At 38.3% G+C, this 16,245-nt stretch overlaps 1 protein-coding gene across 1 annotated transcript in view; it reads left to right on the top strand.

Annotated features, from left to right (window-relative positions):
• Window positions 1-6,046, top strand: part of LOC115213284 — a 16,249-nt gene extending 10,203 nt beyond the window's left edge. The window contains exon 2 of the mRNA XM_029782217.1: window positions 5,964-6,046. Coding sequence (XP_029638077.1) covers window positions 5,964-6,046 — 83 coding nt within the window. The remainder of the gene's footprint in view (window positions 1-5,963) is intronic.
• Window positions 6,047-16,245: the final 10,199 nt, after the last annotated feature.

The raw sequence follows: 16,245 nt of genomic DNA, 5'->3' as shown, positions 1-16,245 counted from the left end.
ATATATATATATATTTATAAATAGATAGATAGATAGATAGATAGATAGATAGATAGATAGATAGATAGATGGAGTGTGTGTGTGTGTGTATGCGTATGTATGCATGTGTGTGTATATGAGAAAGAATGAGAAGAATGAGAAAGAATAATATGAAAGACGAAACGCAATTAAAGAGTGGAGCTAGCAATGAAACTTACTGACAAGGGAAGTGAGAGAGAGAGGGGGAGAGTGAGAGAGAGAGTGTGTGTGTGTGTGCGTGAGTGAGTGACACAGAGACAGACAAGATCAGAGAGACAGAGTGTAAGGGTGAGAGAGAGAAAAGAGAGGGGGATAGGGAAGAGCGGGGAGAGAGACAGACATTGTTACCAACGGAGCAAAAAGAAAAGACAGGGCAGACGATAAAACTGAAAGAAAGAAAGAAAGAAACTCATTGTTTTTGAAATGTAGATAGATCTACTGATCAAACGACATACTATATCAGGTAACCAATTGTAAAAAGCAGACATCATGCAACCAACAAGAAAACAATATTAATTTGCTTGTCTCTTACTGACATTTTTATGTGTTTGTTAAATTTATAAGCTGAGTTTGCTTTTGTTAGCTTTGGCTGTTTTTTGTTATACATTTAACAAATTTCAGGCCTTGTACTTTTATTAGAAAGTATTATTATTATTATTATTATTATTATTATTATTATTATTATTGAAAAAAATGACTGAATCGTTAGCACGCTGGGCGAAATGCCTAGCGGTATTTCGTCTGCCTCTACGTTCTGAGTTCAAATTCCTCCGAGGTCGATTTTGCCTTTCATCTTTTCGGGGTCGATTAAGTAAGTATCAGTTATGCCCTGGGATCGATGTAATCGACTTAACCCCTTCCCCAAAATTTGAGGCCTGGTGCTCCCAGTAGAAGGGATTATTATTATTATTATTATTATTATATTATTATTATTATTATTATTATTATGATGATGATATTAAGCAGCTAGCTGGCAGAAACGCCTGCACGCCGGGCGAAATGTTTGGCAGTATTTCGTCTGCCGCTACGTTCTGAGTTCAAATTCCGCCGGGGTCGACTTCGCTTTTCATCCTTTCGGGGTCGATTAAATAAGTACCAGTTACGCACTGGGGTCGATATAATCAGCTTAATCCGTTTATCTCTACTCGTTTGTCTCCTCTGTGTGTAGCCTCTTGTGGGCAGTAAAGAAATAGGTATTTTGCCTGCCGCTACGTTCTATGTTCAAATTCCGCCGAGGTCAACTTTGCCTTTCATCCTTTCGGGGTCGATTAAATAAGTACCAGTTACGCACTGGGATCGATATAATCGACTTAATCCGATTGTTTCTCCGTGTTTGTCCTCTCTGTGCTTAGCCCCTTGTGGGTAGTAAAGAAATAGGTATTTCGACCGTTGCTACGTTCTGAGTTCAAATTCCGCCGAGGTTGACTTTACTTTTCATCCTTTCGGGGCCGATAAATTAAGTACGAGTTAGGCACTGGGGTCAAATCAATCGACTAGTCCGCTCTCCTCCAAATTTCAGGTTCTATGCCTTCAGTAGAAAGGATTATTATTATGTATGGCGGCAATCTGACAGAATTGTTAGCATGCCAGGCAATATGCTTAGCAGTATTTCGCCCGTCGTTACGTCCTGAGCTCAAATTCCGCCGAAGTCGACTTTGCCTTTCATCCTTTCGGGGTCGATAAATTAAGTACTTGTTAAACACTGGGGTCAATGAAATCGACTAGTCTCCTACCCGCAAATTTCAGGCCTTGTGCCTATAGTAGAAAGTATTACTATTATCACTGTTGCCGGCATACTGTAAAGTCACAGAAACTTTGTGCTCCGTAAGTTGAAAAAGTGTTTGTAAACTTTTCGGCCTTCTAAGAGCCCGTATTTTCATGTTTATTGTTACCATTGCATTTCTGAGATTGTGTGGACTGCGTAGAGAGTATTTTTGTGTAGAAAAATCCCCTGTTTTGTAGGGGGTACGCATCAATAGTTTTTGAATTTGAACTACTTTTGGCAAAAAACAAATATTTTGCAATTTTCTTTAATTATTCAAAAATGATTAATAAAGAAGCCATGATATGTTCGACAAAGGAAGGCGCTCCTTGTCAGAAAAATTGAGAACGGGGTAAAAAGTGAGAATAAGAATAGCAAATGGCCTAAGCTCAATGACGTCACCGAGGCGAATAATGTTTCGTCTGTAAGCAACCTCAAAACTTTCGGTAACAACATCAACAGCAACAACGACAATAACAACAGCAACAAAAATACGAAAGAAATTAAGCTTAAAAATGCAAATATCGCCTCCGCTTCTTTTGCATTTGCAGCGGGAAATATGGAAAGTTTCCACATAGATGAAGAATTAAAATTGGTAAGAAAAAATTGTAAAAAGAGATGAGAGAAGAATGGCTCTAAACTCACCATCCGACGTGATAGAAAATATCGCAAGATGCATGGTAACATATCGTTGCATCGCAGTCAAGTCTCGGCGGGTGGAAAATGCTCCTGAGAGCGAAATACAAAAATGCCTTGGGCGCGTGTGGGAACAAAAGACCCACATCACCCGAAGAAAGAAGTTTGGAACTATTGAGGAACGGAAGAAGAAACTAGATATAATTCCGCGACCACTTTGAGGAATGACAACTTTTTCTTAATCCCCAGCTATCGCGGCCAATGCCTTGCCAAGATTAGGGTGCTAAATGTGCCGCCAGAAATATCCATTACCTGGTTAGTGGTGGCCGTCTTGGCAGATTTAGTAGAAGACGAAGTCAAAATATTGGAGGTCAAGAAACTACCTAAACAAAACTGGTTAGGTATAGGTATGGATCTGAACTTGCAATGTAAGCAGGACCGTACTCACCTGTCAGTGTTCGTGGAGGGTAGAAAGCCAAGATGTCTCATATGCGGATCTTAAAGGCTTTCTGCTCTGAAACAAGAAAAAATAAAGTCCCACTGCTGCCAACATTACAAACACCACAAGCACAAAATCATAAACAAATGCTCAGGACTCCCACAAAAAAAAAAACAAAAGACGAAGACAGGTAGTGTAGACAACAAACAGATGTATTAGTATCACGCTCGGGAAGTGAAAAAGTCTTTAACGTTTCGAGCCTACGCTCTTCCACAGAACAGAACACGGAAAGAAACAAGGAGAGAAAATAAAGAATGTGTAATGGCTAGCGATCTATTATGGAGATAGATAGATAGATAGATAGATAGATAGATAGATAGATAGATAGATAGATAGATAGATAGATAGATAGATAGATAGATAGATAGATAGATAGATAGATAGATAGATAGATAGATAGACAGACAGACAGATAGATAGATAGATTTTTTAAGTTCGTCTACGGGTAACGTTTTTGAATATGTATATAAAAGCTCCTATTACATTATGCCGGCTACAGTCTAATGATACCAGCTGGCAATAGCAGTTTTTCTTCTTTTTTTTGTGCGGTGGGGTTGTAACGAGCTGTGCCGATATAATGTAGGATAAATATAGTAATAATGACCTCGGTGGAATTTGAACTCAGAACGTAGCGACGGGCGAAATACCGCTAAGCATTTCGTCCAGCGCGCAAACAATTCTGCCAGTTCGCCACCTTAATAATAATAATGATTTCAAAATTTTCCACAAGGGCAGCAATTTTGGAAGAGGAGATGAGTGAGTCGATTACGTCGACCCCAGTGTTTATCGACCCCTAAAGGATGAAAGGTAAAGTCGACCTCGGCGGAATTTGAACTCAGAACGTAACGGCAGACAAAATACGGCTACGCATTTCGCCCGGCGTGCTAACGTTTCTGCCAGCTCGCCGCCTTTATTATTATTATACCGTTCTCACTACTGCAGCAGCTTAGGTGATTACATATGCCCACATTGTTATTCAAAGCACTGGCCAGCAAAACCACTTTCCTTCTGTTTTTCCAGGACTGACATAAAAGAAATTACTCTGTAGTTTTCAAGTTCTTAATGTAGACGCAGGATTGGCTGTGTGGTAAGTAGCTTGCTTATGATCCACAAGGTTCCGGATTAAGCCCCACCGCGTGGCACCTTGAGCAAGTGTCTTCTACTATAACCTCGGGCCGACCAAAGCCGTGTGAGTGGATTTGGTGGACGGAAACTGAAAGAAGCCCGTCGTATATATGTGTATGTGTGTGTGTGTCTGTGTGTGTGTGTGTGTGTGTGTGTGTGTGTGGTGTGTGTGTGTGTGTGTGTTTGTCCCCCAACATCGCTTGACATCGCTGGTGTGTTTACGTCCCCGTGACTTAGCGGTTCGGCAAAAGAGTCCGATAGAATAAGTACTAGGCTTACAACGAATAAGTCCTGGGGTCGATTTGCTCGACTAAAGGTGGTGCCCCAGCATGGCCACAGTCAAATGACTGAAACAAGTAAAAGAGTGAAAGAGTATATTGGAATTACCAGCAATTTTTTTCAACACTATGTCGAATATTATGTATAGCATAATATGTTTTCCTGCTTTAAGTAATTCGAAACTGATAGGATCAATGTCAAGAAGTTTACGGTTTTTCATTATTTTTATTGCCTTTCCTATTTCTTCTTTTTTTAATTTCTGCACAAGTAGCATCCGGGTTTTTTTTTACGTGGCTTCCGGGTTGCTTGGGAATTTGCTAAACATGTTGTTCAAATGTATCTTTCTATTATTCAAGTATGTAAGTTGTGTATGTATTTATGTATGTATATTTTTTACGCTTGTACGTATGCTGTTTTTTTCTTTGAGTTTTACTTAAAAGTTCTTTTTAAGAGAGTTCCAGCCGGTCGATAAGAAAACGACAATACTTCTTTAGTTGAAAGAGTTCTCGCTGTTTGTAAATGGGTGACTGAGTAAGTACGCTGTCGATGCACACACACAAGTGGGTTCATCTATTCATCTGAAGAATTTCGGATGGAGAATCTTTTGAATGTCTTACAAATCTTCAAATATGCTGCTAATAGATTGGATATGGAGAATCCCCGTCTGTTTATTTTTGTTCTTTCTTTAAAAAAAAAAACTAGTATTTTTAGGCGTAAAGTATACTAGCCATCTCAATATGGCTAACCACTAAGGGTGGGTGTTACTGTAGCTTTTAACCCCAGGAGATCATCGTCTCCAGCTGGCTTTAGGCACACTTTCTGTGCCTTATGGTATTTGCAAAGGGAGGTCTAAAGGGCACAGAAAGTGTGCCTAAAGCCAGCTGGAGACGATGATCTCCTGGGGCTAAAAGCTACAATAACACCCACCCTTAGTGGTTAGCCATATTGAGATGGCTAGTATACTTTACGTTGTCGAGCAGTTACTGTTTACATCTGGTTCAGAGATTTATTATAGTATTTTTAGGGTTTTGCGTAAATTTGTAGGTACAAATGATGTTAAGTACAAATGATGGTAAGTACAATTTATGGTTACAAGAACTCTGAATTCTGCATTAATCCACCATATATGTTCTTTTTTCTGGACTTTTGATACATCCACATCTTCTGAACAGCTGATCTCTACAGCAGAGCATGACCTTTGTTCGTTGTCCCACAGAACAATATCAGGTCTGTTATGCTTGCACCGAATTGCTATTTTTATTGGAATGTTCCACTAGCATTCTAAGTACGAATCCCTGCTGCTTCTGACATGACTTTGATGTACGCCAGGGCAATCCTTCCTACGGATAGCGCTGTAAATAGTCTTTGTAATTATATCATGATTCAGTGATAGGTAGTATCTCATGAATATTTGGGGCAGCTGTTGATGATGTGGGTGATATCTCTCACACTAGTATAGCAGAGCAGGCATTTTCTATCACAACGTGGAGTTTTGATGGTATCATTGGCACTCTAATTTATCAGTTATTTAGTAGCTAACTCTTGTTACTCAATAGCAAAGGCATATCCCTCAAGGCAGGATGTAATGTACAGTCGTCTTCAAAATTATTCATACCTCATGGAAACTAACATTCCTTTTTTTAGATTCTTCATTTGTAAAAGCTTTTATGTTGGTACTTCCTGTGTATCCTTTGTCTACTTGTTGCTATGCACAAGAAGTTGGCTAAACTTCATTTGCATAATAATAGCTATGACCTAAAGTTCTTTTTTGCACATGTTCAGAATTATTCATGCCCTTGTTTTCACTTCCTGTAAATATACTAATCTTTGTCCTATAGTTATTTCCAGAGGAGTATAAGCAGAGTATATATAGAGGAAAAATGTTCCGGTCATTTTCAGTTTCTGATCATCATGGCCAAGAAGAAGGAGCTCAGTGAGGACCTACGACAACGTTTTGTGTGTGCCCACAGTGAAGGAAAAGGGTACAAGGTCATTTAAAAGTAGTATGATGTCCCTGTGGCAACCGTCCAGAGCATAATCAACAAGCACAAGAGGCTGAACACTGTTAAAAACGTCAGTGGGCGTGGTTGGAAGCATAAGGTGTCTCCCAAACTTGCCAGGAAAATCTGCCGAGAGGTCAACAACCCCCGGACCACAACCAAGGCCCTGATTGAAACGCTTGACTAGGTAGCGACGAAGGTTTCACGGTTCACTATTGAGCGTGTCTTGCACAGAGGAGGTCTACATGGACGTAGGCCTTAGAAGACGCCGCTGCTCAGGAAGAAACAGCTGGAGGCTCACCTGGCCTTTACTAGAGGTCATCTGAAGCAAGATCCCAGATTTTGGTCAACCATCCTGTGGTCTGATGAGACGAAGTTGGACGTGTTCACCATATGGATGGTGAATACGTCTGGAAGAAGAAAGGTGAAGTATACAAGCCCAAGAACACTGAGCTCACCGTCAAGCATGGTGGTGGAAACATAATGCTATGGGGATGCTTCTCTTCAAGTGGCACAGGGAACCTTGTCAAGGTGAAAGGGGTCATGAGAAAGGGGGATTACATCAGGATCCTTGATGAAAACGTGAAGGAATCCGCTGAGAAACTCCAATTAAATCACAACTGGAAGTACCAGCAGAACAATGATCCGAAACATACCACCAAGGTAGTGAAGAAATTGTTCAAGGACAATGATGTCTACGTCCTAGAATGGCTAAGTCAGAGTCCTGACCTGAATCCGATCGAGAACTTGTGGCGAGACTTGAAGAACAGAATGATGGTTAGGAAACCGACCAACCTGACCCAGCTCGAGGCTTTTACCAAGGACGAGTGACCCAACATGCCACAGACGACATGCAGGAAGCTTGTGGACACGTACAAGAATCGTCTAGAAGCAGTCATAAAAAAAAACAAAGGCTATTCTATTGACTATTACAGAAAGATATTGGACTCAGTAAACCTAGGGTATAAATAAATTTGAACATGGCATTTTTTGAAAATCCATGAATAAAAGACCCCTGATATGAAGACTTTCTTGAATTGTGTATTGTTGTTATTCTTTCATTTGTTGGTCACATATAACTCATAAACAAACTTAACAAAAAGCATTCATTTCAACACAAACAGTTTTAAAAGTCACAAAAATCAACATGGATACGAATAATTTTGAGGTCGACTGTACTCGTCCTATCAATGTTGTCGTTATCCTCTAGCTTACGGGACATGTACCATTGCATTGCTTTTTGCTGGTATTATATATTCGCTCCTGTTTAGGTAGGCCAGTCCAACCTCCTTTGGTTCAATTGAGACAGTTGAATTCTCTGAGTACTTGCTTAGTAATTCTTCTCCAACTCTGAAGAATATTGTTGCTCTAACTTTTGAGTATGCATGTAATGTACTCATTTCTTTCTTTACTGTTCAGCAAGTGATACAGTGCAACATTCTAAGGCTGTTTGAACTGATATTGTGCTTCTACCGCCAACTCTTTGTCTCACATAGATGTTATCGATATCGTTGTTGATGCGTAAATTGCTAGCTGTGACCAGCACCTTTCTAGTTTTGACGTACAGGCTGCGAATCTTATCCAGTCCATTATCCCAAATGTTGGTACAAGCAGCGCTACCAAAAAACACTCTGATATATGGTCTTGTTAAATGCAGACAGCTTTGTATGTATGTATGCACGTATGTATGTATGTATGTATGTATGTATGTATGTATGATGTATGTATGTATGTATGTATGTATGTATGTATGTATTATGCATGCATGTATGTGTGTATGTATACATGTATGTATCTATGTATGTATGGATGGATGGATGGATGGATGGATGGATGGATGGATGGATGGATGGATGTATGTGTCAGGTCACTTTCGAGTGCTACTGGTAACATGTAACCCAGTACAACCTGTTGCATGGTCGGGTCGTCGGCGACTAAACCGGCAACCCCACCAAGCTTGCTTGGTGAGGAGGGTGGTTATTGGACACCCTGCGGGATGAAAAACAAAACCCGTCAAAGGGCGGAGGAACTCTTGAGAGTCAACGGCCATCCAATAAATGTCTTAAGGATGTATCATGCGCGGGGACATAGAAATAATCGAACTGAATACCCGATCGCGCGGTTAAACCATTGGGAGTGAAGGACTCCTAGCCTTTGTTATGGCATCCTTCTAGGAGAAGGTAACTCAGGTAACTGGGATAACTCCGACATAAAACCTGCGGCTCAGTGGTTACCGATGATGTTGACTTGTTCTTTTCGGATTATGGCTGCTGTTGCTTAGTGAGTGGGATTGACTCAGTGCACAGCCTTTCCTCACTTAAAAAAAAAATCTTCTTGCACAAGCATTGCACGATAACAACATTGATTAGGCTTCGTGCAATGGCCATACTCGATAACGAGGGGGCAGCCACCATGTATGTATGTATGTATGTATGTATGTATGTATGTATGTATGTATGTATGTATGTAGGTACGTATGTATGTATGTATGTATGTATGTATGTATGTATGTATGCACGTATGTATGTATGTATGTATGTATGTATGTATGTATGTATGTGTGTGTATGTGTGTGTGTTTGTGTGTGTGTGTGTGTGTGTGTATGTGTGTGTGTGGTGTGTGTGTGTGTTGTGTGTGTGTGGTGTGTGTGTGTGTAGGTATGTATGTATATATGTTTAATGCATATGAATGAAGAGATAACTGTTACTGTCCGCATGTTTTTATGCTTATTTTTGCCCCTTTTCACAAACTCACTTGAAAAATTTGTAACAATTGCGTTTGAAATCGTCTTCCCAGAGCTCTATTTTGTCTTGTAGATTGTTGTTCTTTTACATTTTCACAGCTTTCATGAGAGGTGTGTTCGGTCCTTTGTATCGTTCGATTTCGACAATATCGTCTGGGTCGTTCAAAATTTCCCTTCTGGTATTTTTATCCTTTTCCACAGATCCTCTCTATTAATGATATATAGATCCTTCACTTGTTTTTATTCAAGCTCTCAGGTTGACCACTTCTATTATTTTACTCATTATTTCTTTGAAAATACATGTACTTCGTTTATGCCATCCATTTCGTGCTTTAGCAGAGTTGCGCAAGCGACCTCAATCGGTAATTCAAATTTTTGAGCCAGATTTGTGCTTTTTATCTTTTACTTTTTTCGTCACAGGACTGCGGCCATGCTGGGGCACTATTTTGAAGGGTTTAATCAAACAAATCGACCGCAGTACTTACTTCATTTCAACCGGGTACTTATTCTATCGCTCTCATCACTAAGTGTTGAGGAACATAAACAAGCGAGCACCGGTTGCCAAATGGTGGGTGGACACACGCGCGCGTGCACATACTCACACGCACACATATGTGAGGATGTAAACTCTGTTTGACTTTTTTCTCCTTTTCTTCTCTTTTTATCTGTCCTCTGACGAAGGATTGAATCCAAAATGGATATTCCACTCCTTACGTCAAGTTCACTGTACCGCTTTCACCTTTTTCCACACACACACACAGACACACACACACACACACACACATATATATATATATATGTGTGTGTGTGTGTGTGTGTGGTGTGTGTGTGTACCGGAGTAAGCACATAAAATGAAACAAGGTGGGAAAAAGAGTACTCAAATACCAGAGGAAGAGTAATATGCTTTATTTAAAACCAGCAGAAAAACTGTCTGACGAACGGGAACGTGAAACTTTTGTTATAATTCTGCTGCTTTCAAATAATGTATATATAAATATATATATATATATAAAATTTAGCAATTAAGGACAACTACTTAATAAGGAAAACTTAACAAGAAATTGTCAGGTAGATAGCGTAAAAACCTCATAAGAGAAAAAATTTCGAAAATAATTATTTCTTATTGAACATATTAATTTATATATAGAGGGCATTATACATACATGCCAGGAGGCATTATATATACATGCCAAACGCTAAGAGGGACAATCAGTCATTTCTACCAAAAATATTACTAATCCCACCGAATGCAATTTTTCAAAGTAAGACATTTAAAAAATATAGACCTGTATCACAGTGATTTCATACTTACGTAATCATCAGCAGGCCTGAATGTATTATAAATAAACAACGACCCTGCCTCGTTTAAGCCGATCAACTAACTGATCAACATCAACGAAGCACATGGGTGAGTTTATATATATTACATCCGGGTAAATGGTAAACTTTTACGAATTGCATTGTGCTTCGTTGATGTTGATCAGTTAGCTGATCGGCTTAAACGAGGCAGGGTCGTTGTTTATTTATAATACATTCAGGCCTGCTGATGATTACGTAAGTATGAAATCACTGTGATACAGGTCTATATTTTTTAAATGTCTTACTTTGAAAAATTGCATTCGGTGGGATTAGTAATATTTTTGGTAGAAATGACTGATTGTCCCTCTTAGCGTTTGGCATGTATATATAATGCCTCCTGGCATGTATGTATAATGCCCTCTATATATAAATTAATATGTTCAATAAGAAATAATTATTTTCGAAATTTTTTCTCTTATGAGGTTTTTACGCTATCTACCTGACAATTTCTTGTTAAGTTTTCCTTATTAAGTAGTTGTCCTTAATTGCTAAATTTTTATTCCGAAAAAACTTTTCCTCTCCCGAAATGCAATTCGTAAAAGTTTACCATTTACCCGGATGTAATATATATAAACTCACCCATGTGCTTCGTTGATGTTGATCAGTTAGCTGATCGGCTTAAACGAGGCAGGGTCGTTGTTTATTTATAATACATTCAGCCTGCTGATGATTACGTAAGTATGAAATCACTGTGATACAGGTCTATATTTTTTAAATGTCTTACTTTGAAAAATTGCATTCGGTGGGATTAGTAATATTTTTGGTAGAAATGACTGATTGTCCCTCTTAGCGTTTGGCATGTATATATAATGCCTCCTGGCATGTATGTATAATGCCCTCTATATATAAATTATATATATATATATATATATATATATATATATATATATAGGGAGAAAGAGAGCAAAATGGCTTAATTCAAATTCGTTAGTACACTGAGAGTATCAAGCTTGATGCTAATCTTCAACCATTTTGAATTTTAAATTCAAAATGGCTGAAGATTAGTATCATACTTTAAATTCTCAGAGTAGTAACGAATTTGAATCAAACTGCCTTGATCTATACATGTAACTCCCAATAAACCTGTTGAGTGCCTTTCATTTATTCACTCACTTGTATATATATACATACATACACGAATTCGACGAGCTTCTTTCAGTTTCTGTCTACGAAATCCACTTACAAGGTGCTTTAGCCGGCCAGTAGCTATAGTAGAAGACACTTGCCCAAAGTGCCGAGCAATAAAATTGAACTCAGTACCTCATGATGTTTGGGAAGCAAGCTTCTTTACTACTCACTCTCCCCAACGCCTATATATTTTATTTAGATCATGCTATTCTGGACCCTTTATATTTTCTTTTCCTCCTCTTTTTTATATATTGGATGTGACCACAAAGTTTGCCATGAAAGATGACCAGAACCTACTTCAGTTAAGTGGTACACTCTACTGTTCTTTAAGGAGGGCTTCCAGTTTTTCCCGGATATTATGATTTATGACCGAGAGTCGGGCTTTTATGTGAGAACCAAATTTTTACTGAGTGGTGCAACAGGATATTTATTGCCAGACGGTTTATTATACAGAACTGTGAGAATTTCTAGTCCTTGCTTGTCTGGTTTACCAAGATCATATTTCCCGAGATTATTCGGCCACTTTTTGAACTAGTCTTCTACTTTAGGTACTTTAGGGTTAAAAATTCCTGTGATCATGTAAATGCTGGGAACTGAAAATATTGTGGCTGTTAGTAAGATGCATTGTAACTGGTAATTAGATATATTGAAGAGGGAGGCGAGATATACCGTGGCTAGAGATTGTATACATACATATATGCAGTTGTATATGCATGTTTGTATGTATATGTGTATATTTATATGTATGTATGTATGTATGTATGTATGTATGTATGTATGTATGTATGTAAATATATATATATATATATATCTTGGAAAAAAATATATATATATCTAGTGAATGTGAAATGTAAGAAGAAAATTAATGTTTAAATTATATATAATAATAGATATCACTTATATGAACTAAAGGTGTGTTTCTGACAATGTTTACATCGGTATGCACGCTCTATAACCGTGTTTACAAGGGAATTTTAGAAAAAAAAGAATAAAAATAGTTCAGAATTAGAGAATTACAGAATTCCTTGCCTTTATCATAAGGTATCGAGATTGAGAGAATCAACCAATCTAAATTAAATTGTTTATTGTGATCTTTTAGATCTATATGGTTTTATTTAATATAAATAAATATTTAATATAAATAAATATGTGGCCTATATGGTTTTATTTAATATACATATAGTTATATACTTCTCATTTCTTTAGTTTTTCTTTCCTTAATCCCTCCTTTTTCTATAGGCTACCTCTGACGTTATATCCTATAACGTTTTTTTGAAACAATCTTAAAAGCGTTCAGTTAATCACTATACATATCCATCATTTTCTGTTAAAATGTCTTATTAACGAGTTTCATTTCTTCACTTCCCTGAAGAGGAGCTTACATTGCTTTACACCATTTTATTCCTTTGGAATAATACCAGTGATATCTTCGAAATATGAGTCAGAAGTAAAAGAATTTGAATAACACCTGCGTTTAACTCCATTTATTTCTTTATATATATTATACAAAATATTTATGTTAATCCGAAGTTTCTACCTTTAAAAACGAGGAGTTTACTTGTGTGATTTTTTGCTACCCTGGAACTATTTATATATTTTCCGTGTTAATTGTTAAAAATACACACATCTATTTATTTATTTATTTATATATATATATATATATATATATATATAATATATATATATATAATATATATATATATACATACATACATACATACATACATACATACATACATACATACATACATACATACATACATACATATATGTGTGTGTGTCTGTGTGTCTGTGTGTCTGTGTGTGGTTGGGAATAAGATTGTATTCTGGCTTGGAGTGAGATATATTAGGACTGAGAGTGAAACATACCGTAGCTAAAATGAAATATATTGTGGCATAGAGAAAGTTAAAATTTGGCTGTGAATTAGATATGTTGCGGTTACATACTGTCGCTGGGAATTGCATTTACTGTGGCTTACAGTAAGATATGATTTGGTTGGGAATCAGGCATTTTGTAACTATATACTTCTGACCAGAAACCAGGATTCATTTTCAAGACTCATAATCAATAGGTAACTTATTATTCTGTAGATGAACATTTTATCATTTGTTCAAAATATGCATTCACTTATTGTTGTTGTTGTTTCGTAGTTGTTGCTGTTGTTGTTCAGGCTTATGTCGGCCATGATTGATCAAAACTTACGACATATGTAGATCAACCAATTATTCTAAATATATCTACTACTACAATCATCTAATGCATCCTTCACATTTTTAGAACGGTCAATGTGACTCCAGAGAGAGAGGATATTTGGCTGCTATTTCTAGTATATCGAACATCTATTTAGAGGTTCTGTTTGTCTCTCTTTTTTAGTAGTAGATTAAAGAAGAGCAAATATTTTATACATAAGCTTGAATTCATCTACACCAAAGAGTTAAGAAGAAAATATTAAGCATGATTCAAATCGAAATTTATGAAAGAACAATTGAGAGCGTAAACAAAATATAGATTTATTCGGATACCACCGATACGGATTTCCTTGCTCTTTTATCACTTATTTTAACTTTAAGTACTTGTTTACACGTTCAACAAGAAATTTCATGTAGTTACTTTCTGTTGTAACGATTTGTAAAGAAAAGATATAATTCGTTTCAGAGTACCAGAAATACTAATTTAATGTTCAGTCTTCTGAACATTAAATTTGATATCCTTGCTAGTGAGCTCATACATAAATCCACAGAAACAACTTCACCAACAACAAAAAGAAGACATACACAGGAATATCTCCAGCAGACGGGCACACAAACATAACACCAACAAAACGCATCCACCCAAACTTTGTATTAAAAAGTACAAGCAAACAAATAGATGTCCTTCATCGAAGAGAAAGAGAAGTTAGAAACAGAGAGGGGGAGATCTTCAGATTCAGCACTTTCGAAGAGCCACATAACTTGAAAACTATATGCAAATAGAACATTCTATAGGCCAGTAGACAGGGATAGCATAAGTTGTCCACAATTCCAAGCCATCGGCTATTCAGGCTACAAATTTGTGATCTGTACGGTTTAACCAAAATACACATGGGTTGACCTAAATACACAGGGACCCGGTTAATATTTCTAGAGAACGGATTAGAGAACTAGTTAAGAGGGAATTCACAAGGGTAATCGACAACAAGAGATGGGGGTTAGCACTGAAAAAGACAATAAGATTAGAATCGATAAGGTTTAACAAGGAAATGGTGATAAAGAATTGTAGCAAAGAGGGTGAGCTTCTTTGCTTAGAAAAGGCATTGAGAATGACATTCTGGCGGCAAGATTAGCCTTTGACCGATTCTTACACGCTAAGTACGGAGGTTGCATTGTCAGAGCAAGGGTGCGCACGCTAAAGCATGAAGAAACCAAAGGCGTTCGATTGACCAGTGTGGCAGAGGTGCCACGCAGCAACAAAGCCACAATTCGGTTTTTGCCGGAGCACGTGCTACTCGATTCCAAGCAGATGTGTGTAGCTTTTCGGTAGCACTTCGCTCAGTTGTTTGGGGAAGACGGTGGACTGGAGACTTCGATGGCTTGCAGCGGCTCTCAGCTGTGGATGCAGAGCTCTGCAAAAAGCCGACTACAGCTGACGAAATAAGGTAAGTGATGATGGTGAAATCGCCATGGCTGGATGGTTTACTCTATAGGCTTTATCATCATATGCCAAACTTGCTCGAGGGCTTCTTGGTAGATATCTACTGTGACTAGCAGCAGAACGCGAGAATAACCGCTTCTAAGAAAAGCGCTATAAAGGTGCTGCTGAGAAAGGACTCGAACAAGGGGAATTATTTTAACAAATTCAGTCTGCTAAATACAGAGTTGAAAAATTTTGGCCAAGGTGTTAGCGAAGAGCATGGCGCTTGTCATCGACACTCAGGTAGGTGAAGCACAGACATGCGCCATACCACACAGATCTATCCACAACAAACTCAATCTCACGCGATACATCATAGAAAGGGGGGCGAACGACAACTGTCCTCAAAGCGGCTGGTTGCGTCAGGGAGACACCATCTTCTCACTTCTGTACATACTGACTCTAGGCCCTCTACTGCTGAAGTAGAAGGCAGCATCAATGAGCATCAAACGAGAATTAGAACGTGGCAGATCCGTGTTTCAATATGCAAGCAACGTCATCTAAATAGTGTGGGACACGAAACCCATTGTGATCGCCATTATTCTGACGAACTTCGAGGCAGTAACAGGAGCAAAAACTAACCAGACGCCGTTGAGCCAACAGCTCGGCACCTGGAAGAGCAGGTCCATGAGGTCCAACAGCGTCGTGGGGCTCTAGTTGAACGGATAGATTAAATTGCTCGGGATTTGGTTTGGTCTCCACATTGTACTGCCCTGTGTGAATGCGCGTGGCTTAGTGGTTAGGGTATTCGGCTCTCGATCTTAAGGTCATGAGTTCAATTCCAGGCGACGCATTGGGTCCTTGAGCAAGACGGTTTGTTTCAAATTGCTCCAGTCCACTCAGCTGACAAAAATGAGTTGTCCTTGTATTTCAAAGGGTCAACTTGTCACATTTTGTGTCACGTTGAATATCCCTGAGAACTACGTTAAGGGTACGCGCTTGTGGTGTTCTCAGCCACTTGTACTTTAATTTCATGAGTAGTCTGTTCCGTTTATCGGATAAACTGGAACCCTTGTCGTCGTAAGC

Source organism: Octopus sinensis, linkage group LG6 (assembly GCF_006345805.1).
Source record: "Octopus sinensis linkage group LG6, ASM634580v1, whole genome shotgun sequence".
Classification (NCBI taxonomy): domain Eukaryota; kingdom Metazoa; phylum Mollusca; class Cephalopoda; order Octopoda; family Octopodidae; genus Octopus; species Octopus sinensis.
This window is presented reverse-complemented; position numbering and strand designations above follow the sequence as displayed.